Raw genomic sequence first — 23,593 nt, 5'->3', positions numbered from 1 at the left:
CAAATGTCCTAGTGGGAAAAGGGGCGGGGCTGGGCAAGATGACCCTCTATTAAGAACCACTGATAAACTCCTGCCCCTTGTCTGAATTGGGGTTAATAACCTTCTTCATAAATGCGGGAAACTGATTCAAGTCTTGGCCCTGAGCTCATTCAGAGATTAAGATTTGAGACTTTAGTCTCAGCATCTTCCGGCTATGCTACCTTTGCTCCTTTTCTTTGCTTTTATCCTAAAATCAGCCTCATTCAAGCCTGGCCTTCCAGGCCAGGCTGGAGTTTGAGTCAACTCAGCAAGGTTCTTAATGACCCTTTTGGAACCTCACACTTCTTTCAGTTTAGCCTGCAGAGAAGATACAGAGATAGCACTTTGTTCTTTACCTGAAACCCAGGGAGCAAGTGAATGATCAGCAACCTCGCTGATTGTAGTCTCTGTGGCTTGCGCTGCTCTCCAGAGCCTTTCGGTCCCACAGGCAGGGAGTTATGTCGTGGGTCACTTCTGGTCATTCAAAACAACCAGATTGGGAGACACACATAGGAGAAGCCAGCTGCTACCTCGGACATGTCCACAAGGGGCCCCAAAAGAGTCCTGGCCAGAAAGAAAGGCAGCCATTCCCTCCTGTTAGGAAGGGAAGAAAGCCTGTGAGATTTCAGGACCTAAAGTTACCATAAATCAACCTCATCTGGATCCCTGTCTTCCCATGTCTGGTGAAAGTGAGTTGAGTCTCCTTGCCAAAGTAAACAGACAGACAACCTTGGTCAGGCTACCAGTGAGTAGGCAATCCCCAATCTTGCCTTGAACTTCCTTAGCCAGGATTTCTATGGATTCCAAGGGTGCAACTGAATACTTTTTTCATTTGCCCTTACTTAAAGAAGAAAGGAGGCCCCTGGATGGCTCAGTTGAAGGAACATGTGATTCTTGATCTCCAGGTCAAGTTCGAGCCCCGGGGTGAGTGTAGCAATTACTTAAACTTTTGAAGGGAGGAAGAGAGGGAGGAAGGAAGGGAAGATCAGGTGTGAAGGAAGTAGGAAAACTGCTACATTAAGGAAAGCTATCATTCTTGATACCCTCACAACCCCCTCCTTAATTTTAATTGCACTTTCCCAGGTACATCCCCAGGTGGGACCCATTTTACTCTCAATGTACAGTAGATAGGGCCATGTATGAGGTTAGGAGGTTCACAGATGAATATTTGAAGTATAATAGTCATTTTTTAAAAATATACATTCCAGGGGCACCTGACTAACAGTCAGTAGGGCCTGGCACTCTCGATCTCAAGGTCATGAGTTCAAGTCCCATGTTGGGTGTACAGCTTACTTAAAAAATAATAAACAGGGGCGCCTGGGTGGCGCAGTCGGTTGAGCGTCCGACTTCAGCCAGGTCACGATCTTGCGGTCCGTGGGTTCGTGCCCCGCGTCGGGCTCTGGGCTGATGGCTCAGAGCCTGGAGCCTGTTTCCCATTCTGTGTCTCCCTCTCTCTCTCTGCCCCTCCCCTGTTCATGCTGTGTCTCTCTGTCCCAAAAATAAATAAACGTTGAAAAAAAAATAAAAAAAAAATGGAAAAAAAAATAAACATATACATTCCAGAAAAACATATAACACACTAAGCTCAACAGTATCACATTTACAAAGATGGAAAAGAAGAATTATATATTAGCAAATGAACGCTGTCATAAAAGGGACCCTAATTATCTGTTGTTTCCACTAAGGAAAAGATCTCTTTTTCCTAGATCTTTTTTTCTTTCCTAGTCTATTCTCTCACTTTCTCAAAATCTGACATTCAGTGCCAAATCCTAACGTTAGTGTTTTGATTCCAGACTATTCTTTCCACTCAGCATGTTTGCCTCTCTTTCATCCTCTTATATTTAGAAAAAAGTTCTCTTTTTTTTTTTAATTTTTTAATGCATCTTTATATTTGAGAGAGAGAGAGAGCACAAGAGGTGGAGGGGCAGAGAGAAAGGGAGACACAGAATCTGAAGCAGGCTCCAGGCTCTGAGCTGTCAGCACCTACGAACCATGAGATCATGACCTGAGCCGAAGTTGGACGCTTAGTCAACTGAGACACCCAGGCGCCCCAAAAGTCAAGTCTTTTCTTAAATCTCCAATTTGCAACATCAGATCTCACACTCAGGTTAGCCAATTAGAGATCTTCCGTAGGCCCCTATGTTCCTAGAAAGAAAAAGTGTAAATAACACAAGGCTTTATTTCATAGTAAACGGTTCCTAAAATCAAAGGCCAGAAAAGTGATCTAAATTTTTTTTGTTCAGGAAAAATCCAGACTCTGCTGAGTGTTGTAGACAGCCTCTTCCTCAGACTGCAGACAACAGATTTATTCTTCCCAGAGGGTCCGAGAATCTTTGACCACGAGAGTCAACCAGTGCATAGGAGGGCATGTGTCCTACACTGAAATGAGAGGAATGAAATGCCAGCACATCTTAACCTGTGTGACTGTTACATAGAGTTTTACATTTTTTCAGAGTTGAGCTGTTGAAAAAGAAGAGCAGAACTAGAGGACTTGTGCTACCTGATTTAGGACTTACGAGAAGTTATGGTAGGCGAGGCAATGTGCTAGTGGCAGCAGGGTACACAAATAGGCTGAACTGAGAGCCCTGAAATTGACATCTACTTGGTCTACTGGTTTTCATAAAAAATAGTTAATGAGGGAAGGAAATAGTTTCAATAAATGGTGTTAGAACTAGTACCTATATAGGGTGCCTGGGTAGCTCAGTCAGTTAAGCGTCCGACTTCAGCTCAGGTCATGATCTCACAGTTCGTGAGTTTGAGCCCCACGATGAGCTCTGTGCTGACAGCTTGGAGCTTGCCTCAGATTCTGTGTCTCCCTTTCTCTCTGCCCCTTGCCTGCCTGTGCTCTCTCTCTCTCAAAAATAGATATCAAAAAAAAACCCAAAACAAAACAGTGTCCATATTGATGGGGAATGGAGACATAGAGACCTATGGCAAGGAGTTTGGATTTTAATTAAAACACGCGAAGCTCATCCTCATTTCTCCTAAAAAGCCCCCATAATTTTAAATATCTCAACCAGAAAAACAGCTACAACAGCACCATTTCATCAACGGAAATGACAGACAAGACTCCCTGAGAGGAAGCATTTTGTAGTAGCTTCTGCACATGCGCAGACGTGGAGCACAGCCAGGTTTCCCATACACCTGGCTCTAGGAGTGTTTACTGTGGGTGGGTTTTCCTTCCCTTCTGACCACGAGTCAGTGGTAAATCCCTGGTGGCAAAACAGGGTCACAGCCAGTGCTGGGGATTGAAAGCGAACTGAAAGATGAGTCAGTTGCTGTTCAGACAGACACCAGACGCTACGTTTTGGATCGGAGCCGAGGTTACTGCTGCCACAACACAGAGTGCTCACCCTGCTGGCAGATGCATTTCCTTTCATATTTCCTCTGTAAGAGTATTCACATTTTGTTGCTTTGTTCTTAGTTTACTTCTGGACAGGATGCTATAGAAAACACAAATATTTAATGTGTTGTTCTTTTCAGAAATGTTGTTTGATCAGAAGGTAGGATATTGAACAAGATAACTAGGCTGTCCTCTTCAAAAATGGAATGCCATCAGAAACAACAAAAACATGGGAATGCAAGCTGGTGCAGCCATTCTGGAAAACAGTATGGAGGTTCTTCAAAAAACTAAAAATAGAACTACCCTACGACCCAGCAATTGCACTACTAGGTATTTATCCATGGGATATGGGTGTGCTGTTTCAAAGGGACACATGTACCCCCATGTTTATAGCAGCCAAAATATGTAAAGAGCCCAAATGTCCATTGATGGATGAATGGATAAAGAAGAAGTGGTATATATATACAATGGAGTATTACTTGGCAATCAAAAAGAATGAAATCTTGCCATTTGCTACTATGTGGATGGAACTGGAGGGTATTATGCTAAGTGAAATTAGAGAAAGACAAAAATCATATGACTTTACTCATATGAGGACTTTAAGAGACAAAACAGATGAACACATAAGGGAAGGGAAACAAAAATACAAAAACAGGGAGGGGGACAAAACAGAAGACTCATAAATATGGAGAAGATACTGAGGGTTACTGGAGGGGTTGTAGGAGGGGGGATGGGCTAAATGGGGAAGGGGCACTAAGGAATCTACTCCTGAAATCATTGTTGCACTATATGCTAACTAATTTGGATGTAAATTTAAAAAAATAAAAAATAAAATTAAAAAAAAAAACAAAAAAACAAAAACAAAGACATCGGGGGACAGTTCCAGGTAGTAGGGATGGAAGTGCAATTTAGGAACTTTAATTAGATCCTGGGGAAATATCAGTACCACAATACACACTCTTAATCCTTAATCTCTCTCTCATATTTACATGATATAGACACAGATGTTAAATGCATCTGTATGTATACACAAACATGTTTATATAGATAGAACATTTTTTAAACAAAGGGAAAATTATATCTGCAGCATATATTAGGTAACATTACTGGATTAATATTGTACTTAGATTTGATAATTGAATTGTATTATTGTTGTGTAGGATAATGCCCTTAATATCAGGAAATACATGCTGAAGTATTTAGGCGCGAAGTGGGCTTACATTTACTAAAGCAATAGGAATGCAAGTATGGGTGCATGTACACAGAAAAAGCAAATGAATGTTAATTGTTGAATTCAGATGAACAGAATACAGGTGTTAGTTGTATTCTTCCAACTTTTCTGTAGGTTTGAAATGTTTCAATGTGAATAATTTTGAAGGAAATGGACTGTAAAACATGGGAGACTGAACGGCTGAGTCCTGGACTCCCCCTTACAGAAGGGTGTGACAGTCCTCAATACTACCTACTGGTACAAGAAAATGTAAGTCACTAGTCTGCTGTACACACCTATCTAAAGGATCCTTTCCTGCCACATGGGAAGGAAGTTCAAGAATTCCTTACACCTAGATAAATGGGTTAAAAAGGCTTAGGGTGGAAAGCCGCCTCCACAGGCCAAAGCACCCAAGGTTAGCTAGCGAGATATTATAATGGGATCACGAGTAACTTGCTATCCTTAAAGCTGCATGCTCCATCAATCTTAAAGAAGACGGCTAATTAGTTATATCCCCTACAGGAAACTACTTTCCATCTGGCACTAGTATCTTATTGTGCTTTGATCACAACTTCAAACGCCACTTGCCCCCCAGACCCTTTGCTTCTTACATGTAACACAGGTTAATGGTTACTATGTGATGGTTTCCTTCTGCACATTCACCACATGTAAAATCTTGAGAGCTCAATACAGAGAGGAAATCCCCGTTTGGGGCTCTTGTCTCCTCCCAGACATTTGCCTCTCTCGTTTTCATTTCTGCATTTGTTCCCTTGCCGGATAAGAGAGAACGTAGAATTCCTGATCTGTGACACTGCCACCCAGGGTTTGTCCTTCTTACACAAATCAGCCTTCTAGCCTGGAAATCTAGTAAGTTTAAGGCTACTTTATGTGTTTCAGAGCTTCAGAATAAGATGTCCTGCTTTTATAGCTGCTTGCAAAAGACAAGTCAATGGGTACTTATTTTCAAATATAAGGAATTTTTCAGGAAAAACAAACAAAAGCCCAAATGAGAGCGGAGTTACCTGAAACCTACCAGTTCCATGTAGATACTCTGTTTCTCCCTGTGTATTCTAAACAGAGACCTCTAGGATGGAACTTCTGCTAGACCTGTACGGGAAATATAAGGGTGAACAGCAAACTCTCAGGATCCTTCTCTGGAGAGATTATACCATCGTTTCTTTGGGTCCCCAACAATTAGGCATGTGAGACTGCTGCTCTACTTACAGACTTTACAGATGCCTGTGAAGGCAGAATTTTTGCCTGAGTTATCTCAGTTCCCAGAGTGTGAAACACGATGTAGTTTTTTTACCTAACACCAGGTACTCAATAACCTTTAAATTGTTAATATTTTAAGTAACCTCTACACACCCAACAGGGTGCTCGAACTCAGGACCCCAAAATCAAGAATCGTACACTCTTTGGACTGAGCCAGCCAGGCGCCCCTCAATAACATTTAATTTTGGAATGAAGTGACGCACCTGGACTTTGTTGATATCACCCTGGGATGTAAATATAGTGGACATACTGAGTTTCCTTTTAGCTGGAGACAGTTTTGTGATTTTGATTTGTTAAAAAAAAAAATGACAGGCAACAGAATGTATATAAAATAACTTCTATTCTCTGAGATTTCTGAATCTTCATCTTTCAAGGAAAATGGCCATGTGCAGAAGAGCTGATGAATAGTCTGCAACGTCATTCTGACTTACTCTTGACCCAAATCCTTGACATTTTCTTCCAGCTGCTGCTGACTCCAGTTGTCCACAGAATGGGGGTGGGGAGAGGAGAGGGTTAGGGCATCTCGAGATTATCTGTGAATCTAGGTATTGGTGTCTCTTACGTAGTTATCAAATTTGCAGGCTGAAGGGCTGTGATTTCTGGAAACTATCCGTTGGGAGTAAAAACCCAAAGTGGCTGAGAAATCTGATTCTTAGAGGTGGAGCCCTCTCGCTTTCAGATTTGGGGCTTTCACTGTTTTGTTGTTTTAGTTTTTCTCATCAATGGGGGAATGATGTTCATGACTGAGCTTTGTTGAAATAAGAACTTTTCATATTTCCACTCCTAGTTCTTACCTGAAACAGAAGGGGGGAAAAAAGCTAAGTTAAAATGAGAATCTTCTATTGGTTCTGCTGACACCAGAGGCTGAAGTGACAGCTAAGGAAGAAAAGAGGCCATGTGCAACCTGAATGCAGTTGGTGGAGAAGCCATGGTCGGAAACTACAGTCTGGAAAGAGTTGTACTAGCAGACTAGTGTTCTAGGACAAACTAGGACAAGTATTCCGATATAAACCACTGCCCTGTGACGTGGAACACAAGGCCCCACCGCCTCATAGTGCTGAGAGCCCCACTCAATGCTGCTGCCAGTGGGTTAGCCAGATCCATACCACCTCCCCCCTCAGGATCAGTTTACTCTCCATTCTACTCTTCTGGAGAAAAATGAAGACCTTTCACACCTTCCAAAAGATGTGCCTTGCTTCAAATATGTACCATCAGAAGCAGTCAGTTCTACAAATGAGAGGTTATTTTGCATGGAAATCTTGCTCCTAAATACATGTCTTTTTTTTTTTTTTTTTTAAATAGGAGGGCGGTGCCAAAGGAAGAGTCCCAGAATGTGCAGGGTCCTCAGACACCATCTGTAATACTGTGGTTTATAATAAGAAATGTAAATTTGGTCTTTGTCTCAGTTTCTGGCAGAACTCCTAAACCGCTTGGAATTAGTCTTTTGATATATTAATACGGCGACATTTAGAAAGTGCCAGAAGGATGGAGGTTGATTACCAAGGGAACTGACCATGTGACAGGAGGGTTGTCTCATCCCCCCTGACCTCTGGGGATGAGAGAGGGGCTAAAGATGGAGTTCAACCATCAACAGCCAAGGATTTAATCAATCATGCCTATGTTACGAAGCTTCCATTAAAAACCCAAAAGGATGGGGATTTAGAGAGCTTGTAGGCTGGTGAACACATAGGGGTGCTAGGAGAGTGAAGCTCCCAGAGATAGCATGGAAGGTCTGCACCCTTTCCCCAAGCCCTGCCACGTGCTTCCTGAGTTATATCTGATGTGGGAAACAAAGGTAGAAAGAAGTATAAATAAAATTAAATCTCCTTATAACCTGCAGCCCACTGATAAATACTTGAGGCTGGCAGAGTGTGACACTCCTCCAGGAACTCCCTACTGTCTTAATGTTAATGCTTTGCTAGAGGGAAAATAACCTTAGCTTGACAACAGCTAGGGCTCCAAGTTCCTGTGAGTCTTCTTTAGCACATGAAAATCCTTTCTGGGGTGCCTGGGTGGCTCAGTCAGTTCAGCGTCAGACTTCAGCTCTGGTCATGATCTCACAGTTCATGAGTTCAAGTCCTACATCAGGCTCTGCTCAGAGCCTGGAGCCTGCTTTGGATTCTGTGTCTCCCCCTGTCTGCCCCTGCCCCACTCGTGTTCTGTCTCTCTCTCAAAAATAAATAAACATTAAAAAATAAAAAAAATTAAAAAAAAATATGAAAGTCCTTTTGGAAACTTTCCTTGTTTTTACCTTCCCCAACTCCCAAGTAATAACCAGTTGCTCTTCACAGTCCCAGTGCAGCTCCTCTGGTCCTGTCCTCGTGCTTTAATAAAATCACCTTTTTGCACTGGAGAGGTCTCAAGAATTCTTTGTTGGCCATTGGCTCTGAATCCCAATACTCCAAACCCCAATACTCAAAAAGTATTGAACCCCAGTACTTTTAAACCAGTAATCAGAGCGCCTGGTTGGCTCAGTCCGTAGAGCACGTAACTCTTGATCTCGGGGTCATGAGTTTGAGCCCCACACTGAGCACAGAGATTACTTAAATAATTTGAAAAACATAAAATAAACCAGTAATCTAGTAGGTAAAATATTTCTCTAAGTCCTGTGAGCCACTGTAGCAAATTAAACCCTAGGAGGGGGTTCTCAGTCAACTCTGATTTCTAGTCAGTCAGATGTACAGGTGACAACCTGGATTTGCTACTGGCATCTGGAGTGGGGGTCAGAGGAGTGCAGTCGCACAGGACTAAACCCCTAACCTGTGGAATCTGGTGCTATCTCCTAGTAGGTAACTTCTACCTCTGGCCATTGAGGAAATAGCTAACTACTTTAGCTATTAGTATTAGCTAAAGCCACAGGACCTATACATGAAAGACCTAAGGCTAAAATCCATGCCTCAAGCCTTTTCACTAAATCTCTAAATTTAAGAAAAGGGCGAAGAAAGGCTCCAATCTGGAAAAAGGTAACAGGCTCTACAGTCTATTGAGTACCATGTTTAGGACAGGAATAAGGCTTTATAGAAAGTTTCATGTAAGTATTCTTGTAAAGAGATTAGAGAGAAAGAAAGAAATCAGAAAGAGAAAAGGGAAAATTAGCAAATAAAGAGCAAAGTTAAACCTTGGACTGATCCATTTATACTCCGTATTTTCTTTTTTTCTAATTTTTTAAAAATGGTTATTTATTTTTGAGAGAGACAGACAGAATCCAAAGCAGGCTCCAGGCTTCAAGCTGTCAGCACAGAGCCAGACGTGGGGCTCAAACTCACGAATTGTGAGATCATGACCTGAGCTAAAGTTGGACGCCCAACTGACTGAGCCACCCAGGTACGCCCCTACACTCTGTATTCTGTATTCAGAGCTCCACATCAGGCTCTCTGCTGTCATTGCAAAGCCCACTTCAGGTCCTTTGTCTCCCTCTTTCTCTGCCCCTCCCCTGCTTGCGCACACGTGCATGCGCCCTCTCTCTCTCAAAAAAAAAGAAAACAAACAAACAAAAAACCACTAAAAAAACCCCTCAAATCTTATCTGAATTTCCTTTATCTGACTAGAGCAGAACATACCAAAAATACAGGTGCCACATGAAACCCTACTTCCAAGGGAGTTTCCTGGGAATTCAGCGGCCATGGAGACTGTCCATTACCAAGAGAATCAAAAAGTTCAAAAGAGTTTTCCATACCTTTCCAGTGAAGCCCTTTGTTAAATTGGTACATAAATTTTTACCTCTGGGTGTTCTGGGAATTATTAATTACTAAGCAATTACCACATGCATGTTTAACTGAACCTTGTCTTTTCTCATGTTTATCTATTGTTAGTTAATTCAAGGTCCCTGGACCATTCAAACCTAAGTAGGTAGAGGAAAAATTCCCCCCCAGTACTCTCTTTTAGGATTTTGCTTAATGAAAAGACTAATCAAAAGCAAAATTTTTCAAATTGCAACTGGTAACCATTAGTAGGTTGTCAAGTCAACACTGTAGACTTTACTACAGACTTTACTTAAAGAATCAGGAAGGAAAATACTAGATAAGACCCATTACATACAGTAAGGGCTTTTTTTTAACATGACACTGGATCACAAAGAATTGTTTTTTATTGTGTCTTGTGATCAGAAAAATCCGAGAAACTGCTCTAGATAGACTGGTTACAGGTCTAATCTATATATCTACCTCTTCTTTTCTCTTTTTTCCATGCTATACAAACAAGCCTGTTGAGAGAGGAATGCAAATCCCATCAATGACTAGTGTTCGGCTTTCCTAAGAAACTGTACATCTGGGATACTTCTGTATTGGGTGACCGTGGTAGACTGACGGTCCTTCCCTTTGGTAGCCACATATTTGAATCACCTAGGAGCTTTTGAAAACTAATATCCCAAACACACATGAAACCATTTTAATCAGAATCTCTAGTATGGTAGCTAGGCATTTGTGTTAGGCAAAACCAGGTTCTTATAACAACAACGTGATTTAAAGCTACTTAGGAGACCTGCCCTATTTCCCATGGTTCTCTTTGTTTCTCTCTAGCTGTCCTACCATGGCTTCTTTCCCATTGGACCTAAAGATTTTAATCTTCCTTCTTATGGTCTCAGGTGAATCTCTCTCTTTCTCAATTGGATTTCCAAGGGAAAAGTTTCCTTCTGTTTATCTACCTGGGCCTTTACAAACCTCGCCTCTGCATTTCCTTTTTCCAAAGCTAATTCACCACAAAGGCCCCCTCATGTCAAGTAGCTAGGCTTTCCTATGCCTGGACCTGTCAATCATGGGTAAATGATTTACAGGCAGGGTCAATGGGTGCTGTGGAATTGACAGAAACTCCCAGGTCCTTCCAGTTCTCTGAGTCATCAGCCAAGTGGTTCTAGTAATCCGAGGACAATCCTATTCAGAAGAGTCCTTGGAAAAAAGCAGCACAGGCATGAAAAGGTAAAAGGAATCTTAGGTGACCTAAACTGGCCCCTAATAGATTTGGCAGGGATATCTACTGAGGTGGGCATTGCACACAGCAAAAACTCAAAAAATACTGAGCCTGGTGTATAGGGGATAGGCTGAAGGTATTTTGCAGGTTTGTAAATATTTTTGTCAATCTGAAGGTAATTTGGTTTGGTTTTGCTTTTCTCCTCAACGGTAAGAGTTGGAAACCATAAGGTGACTGGAATATTATTGTTTGAGTGCAATAGATAGTTTGTATTTTGTACCAATATTTTATTTTCTTTATACAAAATACAAGTTTGTCTTTTATTACCAATATAAGCTATACTTATTTCGATTTTTTAGTACTTTTATTTTCATCAGTTTGAAAATTGGGGTTTTGCTCTTTTAGGCTTATGGCACCTTTCTGGTCCTCATACTTCCTCAAAGACTACTGACTTAGAATCTAAATTCTGGTTCCTTGCTCTTTCAGCATTCTAAGACAGAGTTTATCTAATTTTGGCAAATTTTACTCAATCAAAATAAGTATTCTCTTATGTCTTCTCACCTCTGAGGACTGTTCTTTTCTTCTAAGCCTTGCATTAGTGAGGTGTGGTTTGTACCTGAAAGGTGAATTTCCCAGAGCTATTCATTCCTGGAGCCTAGAGTCTGGGGACCTGTAGAGGGAGCACCTAGGAGGTAGCCCTCACTATATTGAGAAAAACTATGAGAATTATGAGTCAAGAGGCTTTGGGTAGCTGTGGCCTCCCCATCATCTTTTGTTTCTATAGCTGGGTAAGGCACGAGAAAAGAAAGCTCTGAGAGTGACCTCCTCTTGTGGTTTTTGACCACTTACCTCTGGAAATACGATTCAGGTGAGCCAGAAGGCTCAGACTTTCTTTCCTGATATCTCTGTTTTCATTGTACAGCTGGGCAAGGGAGTCCAAGCTCTCCCTGTAGAAGTCAGAAGTATATCCTATTGCAGGAAATAATTAGCAGTTTAGGCAAGTTCCACACATTTGCTTAAGATAATGCTTTCTGCAATTCCTTTTCCCCTTCTGTCTCAGCCCAGGAGAAACCTCTGGGGACTCAAAGGTTGGAACTTCAGCATTATGGGGCAGATGCTTAATTTTCACCAGGCCCTGAACAAATGCCAGCTCATTCATTTGTATTATCACACCCAACGGCTGAAATTATGAAGGAGACTTTTCTCATTAAATAGTTGCTCCTTTGATATGGAAAGAGGCCCAGTCACTGTTCTGGCCCAGCCTGAGACTGGGAAATGATGGCCTCTGCGTGAGTGCAATGTAAGAGGAAGATGTGTGGAGAAGAACAACCTTGAGAACAATGAAGAGTAACCAAGACATTAGGGAGGGGGGTAAGGATGACAGCAGCAGAGACCCTCACTCTGCTGAATGAGGTGCTCAGCAACCTGGGTTCTACTGAATGACTGCATAAGAGGAGAAGAGCAGCAGAAAGTGTACAGCTTAGGAGTCACAAGAAGGCTTTTGGAGGTCAGATAACTCTTAAGATGGAGGGACAGCTCAGTCTTGGGGCAAACCTCTATCTGAGCCTATTTACTCATCTAAAAAGTAGGAATGTTAATACCTGCCCTATTCTCCCTAGTTGGGCCATTTGTAAGAATAAGTGAAGTATAAAGCATGTCAAGTTCTTGAAACCTGTGAAGCCCTACAACACATTACAAGTCCTTAGAAAGATACATATTGCCAGAAGCAGACAGACTTGGGCCTCCCCTACCGTTTCCTTGGTCAGAAATGCTGAGATGATGTTCCAGCTTTTCTTGAAGGCAGGCATTGATGAAAAGAATTTCCCTCAGGTGCTGGTACAGGTTCTGGATCTCATCTTCTGCAGCCATTCCACCAGGACAGGGAATGAGGTAGAAGATGGAGAATCCTTATCACTAATGGGGTGGCCAAGGGCCTCTCAGCAAGATCCCTGCCTTGCACCATTCTTCTGCCAACTTCCGCTTTCATCAGGAAATACCTGGGAACCTCCTGTAGGAGCCTGCAGGCCTTCAAACAAAGTATGACCCAGTGCTAAGCAAACTTCACAGGGCCACCTCCCATACAAGGATATGGGAAGTATAAAGGAGGTTGATATAAGGTGGTAAAATATGGAATCAACCTTCAGAGTAGGGCTTATCTAGTACTGGGAAAGGTGTGGCCCCTCTTATATAAGACTTTTGGGTACTAAGGAATGTCTCTACTAAATATCTCTCCCACATGATTTGTGTCTGAACGTCATTTATAGAGGACAACCTCCCACTACATCTCAAAGTGAAATGGGAATGAGGAAGCCTTTGTAAGGGGATTGCCTGAGTAAGAAAAGACACCCACCACTGGCAAAAAGACAAAGCCTGACATGGCTTATATCACTATTAAAAAACTCAGTTAACAGTGAGTGAATTAATATAGTCTCTTTCTCATGCCTACAAGAAGACATAAGACATATAGTTCTCTAATAATCCAAACTTTTATCCCCAAAGGAAAGTCAAATAGTCAAAAAAAAAAGGGGGGGGGGAGGAAATGAAGGTTGAGGCTTTAATCTACACACACCCATGAGGCCGCTATCCCGAGGGGCTCTTACATGCCTGGAGGAGCTACACTGGCTAGGTGGGGCTTTTTTAGGAAAGGGGCATGCTTGTGGCATGGCTGCTAGACCCAGCCTTTTCTTCAGTAGATAGGCTGGCTGTTGGTTTTAGATTAGATTACAGTACTGAGACTAAACCCACAGACATTATTTAAAAATGGTGCTACACATAGGACGGGAACCCTGGTCACTTACCCAAGGGTTGCCAAGAGCTGAGCCTTGTCTTTAGGGAAACCACTTGACGCTCTGGTACTAAGATGGAACCTTATGAGGAAGCAAGCCATCTGAGGGGAGATGGGGACTGCAATCATGATAACCGCACCTCCAAAAATATGGGCAGCACTGCCAGTATTTCTCAGCTAGAAAAGCTTAAGGGACACTCTTCAGGAACTATAATCAGCAAGAACATTCCCAGAAAGGTAAGTTGCTTCGTCTTAGAGGAGGTCTGTTAGATTCTGTGCACATGCTGAAATAGTGGCACACAGTCCACCATCATCTCTCCATTCTCCAATCTGGCTTGCCTAGACTCCATTAGCTTGCAGATGCCAGTGGGGGACAGAGTGACTGAGATGAGGTGTGGACCACGAACAATGCAACAAATTACCTGACCCACCAAGGACCTGTATTTGAAACTTGGTCCGAGCTGCACGTCCAGCCTGATAGCTTTTTCAAGGTTAATCTTTAGGGCCTGCCTACTAGATGGTCTCACTCAGCCTAAACCAAGGTGGTAAGCATGTAGAAACTATTGGAGCTTTATTCTCCAGTCTTGTGTTCCTTTATTCTCTTTATAATGGAAGTACTCACTGGTGACTTCCACAGCAGAGCTGGCTTCCTGCATGTCAAGCAGGAAGGAACTGCTGCGGGGAAGCTGGTGAGAGTCATGGCGACTGGAATGAGTCAAATACTGTTCATCTAGTGAGGCTTCCAGGGCTTCATTCACTTCTTCCTCCTGGAGCCCCCTGCTGAGCCTGGGGAGGATGGCAGGGAGGTAAGACAGGAGATTAAACTGCGGCAACCTGGAACCACAGCTTCGCAGCTGGTCCCGTCTGAAGCTCCTGGAAGCCACACCAGAAAGCAAAGAGGCCATCTGGATGAGAGAGAAAGCATAGCAATCCACTTTGATGGGTTCATGAACCTAGAACTGGGATAGAAGGGGGCAGCAGGTGCTCAGTGTACTGACCTCATAACATGTGGATGAGGAAGTAGACTCAACTATTCTAAAAGGCACTTGTGACACACAGAGACCTAGAATATTGGTTTTAAAATCCTGCGGACAAATTTTGTTTACTATCTATCGTAGGAAGTTGTCCACTGAATGCTGGCTCCTGAGACAATGTCTCACTTTGATTTTTTTTTTTTTTTTTTTTTTTTTACCATACACATTTTTAGAACACAGACACCAGGGATCTCTGGCTAGTTTATCTTTATGTCAGACTGACTTTAGCTAACTAAACTTGATGAATTACTAAGAAATGGTAACCAATACAAGAACTTACCATGAACAGACAACATTGTTTAAAAGGGCACATCATTGGGGCACCTGAGTGGCTCAGTTGGTTAAGCGTCTGATTTCAGCTCAGGTCATGATCTCACGGTGTGTCAGCCCGAGCCTCATGTCTGGCTCTGTGCTGACAGCTCAGAGTCTGGAGCCTGCTTTGGATTCTGTGTCTCCCTCTCTCTCTGCCCCTCCCCTGCTTGCACTCTCTCTCTCTCTCTCTCTCAAAAATAAATAAACATTAAAAATAAATTAAAAAAAATAAAAGGACACATCACTATATGATTAATGAATGAAATAGGTACAATTAGTGGGTTCGGTTTTTTTCCCCCAGATCTGGGACTTTGGCCTCTTGGTCACTTGCTTCTGGAATCTTCCCTATACTTCACCATTCCATTATCAGCCCTTTTGTCCTTCAGTTACCTGGGTGCCAGTGGCTCCTGTCTATCTTCATCCTTCTTATCATTGTGATTTTCTGAGAACCAAAAAACAGAAACAGCTAGTCAGAAATTGAGCAGATCCCATTTCACACATTACAAATATTAGGGCCTATATGATCAGGGATGTAATACTTTACATGTTTGTTTAGAATGCTCTGGCAGAGAAGGCTTAGGACTGTATCTTCAGAGAAGTAGCCTGGCAGGCTTTCTTGAGCAAACTGGACAGTAAGCCTTTGTAAGGGGATTTTGTAGAATGCTCTGGCAGAGAAGGCTGAGGACTGTATCCTGGTGTGGTGAATAATCACCATGGCATCTGCTACCAAGTCAAGGCAAAAAGTTTAAAATGTCTGCTGTTCACCAGTGCTTGGAATACTTGTTCAGTTGCCTTCTGGACTTCTCCAGTTGTAACCTTCATTTTTGCCCCATAGCAGATGGCTAAACTGCGGTTGTGTGTCCTATTAGGCTTTCATAAAGAACTCACTGCAGTCTCTAAGGAGCAAAAACTTCTGGAGAAACCACCTAACCCTTCCAACCCAATGACTGGACAAAGGCACCTGTGCATGTCAGTGAGTGGAGAACATGAAGAGAAACTTCTCTTTTTTTCTTTTTCTTCTTTCCTGACCCGGCTTGGAGACCAGCCCAGTTGCAGAACTGCCTAAACCTTAAATCACAAAAGAGAATCTAGCTCTCTGATCAAAAGAACTAGGAAAACGGGATCTCTTGCCTGAAAAGTGTGAAAAGTGCCCCCTTTTATTTTCTATTTCTCAATTTTCTTGCCTCCTTGCTCTTAAAGTAGCCCCAGTCATTCAGAACTGCAATACAGTGAGGGGGCACCTGGGTGGCTCAGTTAAAGCATCTCTCTGACTCTTGACTTTGGCTCAGGGCATGATCTCATGGTTTGTGGGTTCCAGACCACCCTCCCACCCTCCCTACCCCTGTCCCCCAGAGTCAGGCTCCATGCTGACAGTGCAGAGCCTGCTTGGGATTCTCTCTCTCTCTTTCTCTCTCTCTCTGCCCCTCCCCGGCCCTTGTGCACTCTCTCTCAGAATAAATAAACTTAAAAAAAAAAAAAAGAAAGAAAAGAAAGAAAGAAAAGCAAAACAGTGTGAGAAGAGAAATCTCTGAGAGAACTCACTCTTTCTGAACAGAGGAACTGGGAAAAGGGACCCTGGGAAACTGGAAAGTATGGAAGAAATACCAGAGAGAAGAGAGTCTGGAAAACTGTCTATGAGCTGATAAAAGTCCCAGGGCTCATCCCCAGAATATGTGTGGAATAGACCCAAGGAATCATGGCAAAGGATGAGAAAACTGAATTACCACACAAACCAGCAACTAGTCCAGAAGAAACCTAAGGAATGTATTTGCTAGACTGACCGAAACAGCATATCAAAGGCAATGAACACTGATTTGACATTGGATACTACCTGTAGAAGGTGAGGCAGAATTTGGTCTGAACCTAATGGGGTTGATTGCCTGCTAAAAAAACAATTCCAGAAGATTTTAACAGGACCCAGGGTCTTACAATACAATATTCAAAACATCCAGAGGACCCTATAAAAGTACTCAACATAATAAAAACATTATCATTTCACTAATGAATAAAAATCATTTGACAGAATTAAACATCTACTCAGAAAATAAGGAATAAAAAGGAACTTCCTCAAATAAGTTGGAAACATTTCTTGGCTGGACCATGCCTACTCATGTTTGCATTAAGAGACATAATTTTTTTCCTCTGTTGTCAGCAGTTACTATCATAAAATAAAAAACAAAAGATTCGTTTGTTCATTCAAATATGAATAAAAGAAACAAAAACAGAAATGGAACTTCCTCAACCTGATAAGGTACTATGATCATTAGAAAACTCAATATTAATAAGAATATCAATTCTTCTCAAACTTTTCATAGATTGAAAGCAATGTGACTCAAAATCCCAGAAGGAGTTTGTTGTTGTTTACAGATAATGGCAAGCTGATTGTAAAATTTATATGGAAAAGCAAAGAACCTTATTTTTAGGTAGAGTGTTCTTAGATATAACTTCAAAAGCATGATCCATAAGTTGTACTTCATAAAATTAAGAAATTCTGCTTTCTGAAAGATACGTTAGGAGAATGAAAAGATAAGCCACAAACTGGGAGAAAATATTTGCAAGTTAAACATCTCATAAAGTACTTGTATCCAGAAATGCAAAGAACCCTCAAGACTTGATAATAATAAAACAAACAAATCAATTTTAAATGACAAAATATGAACACTTGGTTCACCAAAGATACAAGGAGAGTCAACAGGCATATGAAAAGAACCTCAAAATTATTAGTCATCAGGGAAATGCATATTAAAACCACAATGCATGGGTGCCTGGGTGGCTCGGTCCGTTAAGTATCTGACTTTGGCTCAGATCATGATCTCACGGTTCATGAGTTCGAGCCCCGCATCAGGCTCTGTGCTGACAACTCAGAGCCTAGAGCCTGCTTCAGATTCTGTGTCTCCCTCTCTCTCTGCCCCACTCCCACTTGTGCTATCTCTTAAGAAAAATGAATAAACATTAAAAGAAAAATCTGTTTTAAATCACAATGCTATGCCCTCCCCACACTTATTACAATTGCTAAAAAGACAAAAAGCAAAAGAACAACAACCTGAAAATATCAAAAGTTAATACTGGGGAACAGCTGTAACTTTTACACATTGCCAATGGGATCTGAAATGGTATAGCCACATTGGAAACCAGTGTAGCAGTTTCTTCTAGGTTAAACGTGCATTTACCACATGACCCAGCAATCCTACTCCTATTTACCCAAGTGAAGTGAGTGAAAACATATTTTCAGGGGCTCCTGGGTGGCTCAGTTGGTTAAGCGTCCAACTCTTGGTTTCTGCTCAGGTTATGATCTCACAGTCGTGGAATCGAGCCCCAAGTGAGGCTCCACACTCAGTGCTTGGGATTCTCTCTCTCTCTCTCTGTCCCTACCTCTCCCTCTGCCCCTCTCCCCCACTCATTCTCTCTCAAAATAAAGAAACAAACATTTAAAAAACCCCACATATTTTCACACCAAAACCTGCAGGTGAATCTTTAGAGCTATTATTCATAATAGCCCCAGACTGGAAATAATCCAAATGTTCTTCAGTGGATGAATGGATAAATAAAAGTGGTACGTCTGTATAACGGCACAGTACTTAACAGTAAAAAAGGAAACCAACTACTGATACATTCTGGAGATGGAAAATCTGTAGGGACAGAAAACAGATCCAGTGATTGCCAGTAACTGGGGTTGGGCACAATGGCTGACTACACAGAGGCACAAAGGAACTGTGAGTGGTGATGGGACTGCTCTACATCTTGATCGTGGCAGTGCTTACAGCACTGTATGGATTTCTCAAAGCTCACAGAACTGACACTACAGTGGGCCAATTCAGTGTAAATCAATTATCCTTAAAAGAAAGAAATGTCTGTGGGGGCTCACCTTGGGCCCAGGTGAGTGCCCCTAGGTAGTTCTACCTAATAGCATCACTATCAATAGGCTGAGAAGGGCACAAAACAGCTGGACAACTGGCTAAAATGTCACTCTTAGAGTCATGTGGAAGCATGGAGACTTATGTGAGGCTAGGACCTTGGGAGGAGCTAAGGGTCTCCAGAACCCGTAAGCCAACTTACCAGTGATGAGTTTGCTGGCAAGGCTCTCTGCCAGCTGGCTTCCTTGGGCCAGCTGCTCACAGAATCTCTGTCCCTGGTAGTAGGGAATGTCAGCACTCCTGAGGAGGCCCTCAAAAGACTTCACTATGCTCTTCGTATGCTGAATGAAAAGATAACAGACACCTTTCCCTTCTCGTATCTTCTGTCGTAAGTGGGTCAGTTCTCGGGCATGAGCCTGAATTAGGGTATCATGTTTCCTAAGGTAGGAAAGAAAAGTAAAATATAACAGTGCATGTAGTGAACGATAGGTTGTGGGAGTTTCAACAGAGACATCTCTTAGAATGCCCCTAAGGAATTCCCCAACTTGAATTCTTATACAAGTCATGTGACTTGGCCTGCCTGTGGCAGAGGGAATGAGGAAACAGCATTGGGTTTGTTTGTTGTTTTATTAGCTTTGCTTTGAAAAGATGCCCCTTTAGTTCCTCAATTCAGCCCACATCCATTTCCATGGAATATATACTACCTAGCATTATACAGAAAGTTGCACGCACACACGCACAAACCAGATACGGAAGTGTTGGATGGGTACGTGTGGTGTTAATTCAAAGGATGAAAAGGAAAATCAATGTAAAGGTCAAGAAGGATAACATTCTTTTGAGTGACGTGAAAAGGAGTAATAATCAGTAAGGAGGCACTTAAGAGTAAATAAAGTTCTGAGTAACAATTACATCACTCTAAGTGGGTTTTCACCATTTTCTAATATACAAATATTATGCACAGATTCCAATCTAAAAGTGTGAGCTCTGCGAGGCTAGAGACAGTGCCATGTAGTACCCAACTTACAGTACCCAACAGAGTGTACACACACAAGTAGGCATTCGGTTAATACTTAGAACCACATAATCCTAAAGCTGGACGAGATATTTAGGTCTACCTCATCTGATGCCTGAATCTCCTCCCTGCTGTCTACTAAATTATATTCTACAGATTGTCTTTCAAATTCTATTCCATAGAGCTCTTAAAAAGTGTCAGAGTTGGTGAAGGCATAGACTAGGGAGCAACAGAGGCTCCAGACCTATGCCTTCTTCAATCAAGTATCTCTGCTTTAGGAAGTTTTATACATTTGAGCTTCTCAGATTCCCTTTCAACAAAGGGTTAAAAGACATCTGGAATCCCACAATCTCCCCTATATTTGAAACAATCTGAGGATGGACAAGGCTAGTCCTCAGCACATTAATAATCCATTTTCCCAGACTGCTTGATTATCTATCTGCCCAACAGCCCTACCAGTTAGTACTCCACATAGTATGGTACTTAGAAAAAAAATCAAAGTTGAGAAGGAGAAACATTTTTATCATGAAAAAGGCACTTTGGAAAACTTGGGAAAATCTCTCTCATGGTAGAAAATGTTAGTCCATTAATGACAACTACCACTCCTGTAAAAAATAAAAGCAACTATAATGATTACAGAAAATATTTGTTGAGAGCTTCATACGCATAGGAGATGGTTTTAACCTGTAATCATGTGTCTCATCTTCATAACCCTCTGAGGTAGATACCGTTGGTATTTTTATTTTGCAGGTGAGGTAGCTGAGGTAACTGAAATGCAAGAAAGCTGAGTGAATTTGCACAAGGCCACCCAGCTGGAAGCCACATTGCTAGTATTCCATCCCAGGCATCTGTCTCCATTTTATTCTTATGCTATTTAAGAGAGAACCCCAGAGACCAGACTGTTCGCCCACCCATTCTCACAACCCCGCTGGTTGTCTTTGTCTGGTTCTGTGCCTGCCAGGTACTCTCCTGCCCTTCTCCTTGCACATGCGCTCTCTATACTAGCAGCCCGCAAGGTCCACTTAAGACCGTAATTCACACCCTCCCTCACAGGCACCTCCTTACCCCAGCCTTGCAGCTGGGCTCCTCTTCTCTGCCAGCTCTCCCTCAAACCGCGCTCCCTCCTCTAGCACAGATTCAATGAGGGCTTTGTGCTCTTCACTCTCTGAAAAAAACAGACACACCTGCCTCAGTGGAAAGCTGGACACGCTGCTCTGGTCACTGCCTTCACACGAGGAGGCAGGGTCCACCCCAAGGACAAATGTAACCCCATTACCAGGCTCTCTGCTGGGATTTCCACATTTCATTCCTCAATCTCCCAGGCTACATGGCATATGATTGCTCCCCATCTTAGATATGGGGAAAGAGAAGCTCATGGGCAGGTAACTTGCTCAACTGGATTCAACTGGAATGAGACAATCCCTGAGGAATTCACATCCCCTGAGGTCTGACTCCAAATCTTGGGCCATTTTACCAAGCTTGGTAGCCTCGGAAATAAACCATTAACCTGAAATAAACCATAAAGCATGAAGTAGTGATTTCCTGTGTTTAGGATGTCTCCGAAGATTGTCGGACTGATGGTTCTCCCACGTTGAGAGTTTCAATAATTCCCTCAATAGTTCAAAAATTTAAAAGTTTATCTGGATACAAGGGTGTAAAATGTATATGGAGGGGAAAAAATCTGAAAGACGTATGTTCAAATGCAAACAGGTGTTGTGTTAGGTTAGAGGGAGAGAATACCCGGTGCTTGCCATTGCACTGTCCTAGGTTTTTGAGAATTATCATGTAATCATCACAACTAACTGCAAAGGCAAATATTCTTATTACCATCACAGGTGAGAAAACTGAGGCACAAAAAGGATAACTTGGATTTGGACCCAGAAGTCTGGCCCCAGGGTACATGCTCATAATCACTGTACTGTATTATCTTTACACTAAGATCTAGGGCAAGATCTCTTTACTAGCTCCAAAATATTTGTCCTACAATTGTGATTTTATAATAAGTGATGTAGAAAAAAAGCCCTTTATTCTTCCACACCCCAAAGCTCATCTTTTTCTTCTTTAATAAGTAGGCATTTTTTAAATTTTTTTCTCCATGTAAGTTGGATAAGCAAATTTCATCCTCTACTGATTTACTGAAAAATTGTAGGAATTTGAAAGCAAACTCAACTTCAATGTCAGCAAGCATCCTCCTCTACTGTTCCTGTCTCTCATGTGTCCTCACTTCCATCATGTTTCCTTCAGTCACTACAGCTTCCCACTGCTACCCCCCCAACCCCATGACAAACACGTGTGAGACTGTCCAAGGATTTCCAAATGTGAAAGCTGAGCATGGAGAGGGAAGGGCCAGCTCCTATACAGACCTGGTCTGCTGGACTGGAGGCCTCACCCACTTAGCCTCATTCTCATTTTGGCCCTGCATCTCAAAGCCCAGATCCTGGACCAGCTTGTTGTCTTCAAAGTTCATATTCAAGGGAGAGATCAAAAAGGTGTTAAAGAGTCTCTGATTTTCCTGGAAATACGTTCAATCTCACAGAGTGTAAGGGGCGGCTTCCTGGAACTTATGTGGGAAAAGAATCTGGCTCCAGGCATCAGGACTTCCCTCGGTGTTTGCTATTGATGCTCTCATCTCCAGGTATCTGGTTGAGTGGGAAACAGCTTTAAGCTCCCATAAGACAGGGAGGGTATGCTATTACACTATTACGCTAGTATGGCTAGCACAGTGCTTTGCAAACGGGTACTTAGAAAAAGTTGGAACTGAATCCTGAGATATTTAAGCCAACAGTGTTACTATATGTTTATAGAGTCTGATACATGTTCCTGAGAGAGAAAAGACAGTTTAATGCCTGAACCCACAGTTTAGCCTCTATGCCTTCCTACCCTCTCACTATAAACTTCATTCCTTTGTGCCTCAGTATTTCCATCTTCTGCAAATTGAGAGTAACATATCCACTTCTACTTTTCCAGGAGTATAGTCAGGATGAGATTTATTTTGATGGAGAGAGAAGAATAAAGTTTGGGGAGTGTTTAGTTTCTCAGAGGGAAGATGGGCAGTCACTCTGGTGACTGTGACCACACTGGGCTTACTGTATTTCTGCAGCTGATTGGCCAGGGAGTAAGCAGTAGCCTTGGATGTGAGGAATTTCTCTGTGAGGTCTCGGAAGCTCTGTTTGGTTTTTGCCAGCTGGGAGCGCAAGTACTGGTTGGTTTCCAGGATGCTCATTTCTGTCCTCGGATCAGAGAAAGTGGTGAGAGATTCTGCCATGCTGCAGCTGTGGCAGAAGTAGAGCCAGAACCTAGGAAGCAGAAGCCCAAACAAATAATCATAAACAAGTGAATAGGTTATGGTGACAGTTGCACTGCTGGTAAATTACTACATGCGGACCTGGGTGGCTCAGTTGGTTAAACATCCAACTCTTAGTTTTAGCTCTGGTCATGATCTCACAGTTTGTTGAGTTCAAGCCCTGCAGTGCAGAGCCTGCTTGAGATTCTCTCTCTCCTTCTCTCTCTGCCCCTTCTTCTCAAAATAAATAAACTTTAAAAATTTTCTTAGAAATCATTGTACTGTACAACTCTAATAGGTGAGTTTTATAGTATGTAAATTATACCTCAAAGTTTCATTAAGGGGAAAAAATGGACTTAAACACGCTAAAGTATGCAGATGTAATTCATACTTACTTTGGGGCTAAACTCTGTCAGCATTCCACAACTCTAAGAATTCTCAACCACAAAAATAAGGCATAAGATAGTAGAGCTCAGAGCCAAGGCTACCATGCGCAGCTTAGGCTCTGATAAGAGTGCCAGAGGAAGCATCCAGCCTGCCGGGCAACTGTCTGGAGTCACAA

The 23,593-nt window shown here is 42.3% G+C and overlaps 1 protein-coding gene across 1 annotated transcript; it reads right to left on the bottom strand.

The window, feature by feature from the left end:
• Positions 1 to 12,183: 12,183 nt before the first annotated feature.
• On the bottom strand, positions 12,184 to 23,013 carry LOC124514255 (neuroblastoma breakpoint family member 6-like protein). The gene is made up of 7 exons (XM_047082287.1): positions 22,836 to 23,013; positions 20,814 to 20,913; positions 18,939 to 19,174; positions 15,273 to 15,324; positions 14,159 to 14,322; positions 12,503 to 12,610; positions 12,184 to 12,194 (listed from the first exon to the last, which is right to left on the bottom strand). Exons 1-7 carry the CDS (start codon positions 23,011 to 23,013, stop codon positions 12,184 to 12,186), a joined length of 849 nt encoding a protein of 282 aa, XP_046938243.1.
• Positions 23,014 to 23,593: the final 580 nt, after the last annotated feature.

The sequence above is a fragment of the Lynx rufus genome, unplaced genomic scaffold, assembly GCF_022079265.1.
Source record: "Lynx rufus isolate CCGP_SWC_20201006 ecotype Redwood Valley unplaced genomic scaffold, mLynRuf1.p SCAF_2, whole genome shotgun sequence".
Classification (NCBI taxonomy): Eukaryota; Metazoa; Chordata; class Mammalia; order Carnivora; family Felidae; genus Lynx; species Lynx rufus.
The sequence above is the reverse complement of the archived record's forward strand: the minus strand, read 5'-3'. Positions and strand labels throughout refer to the sequence as shown.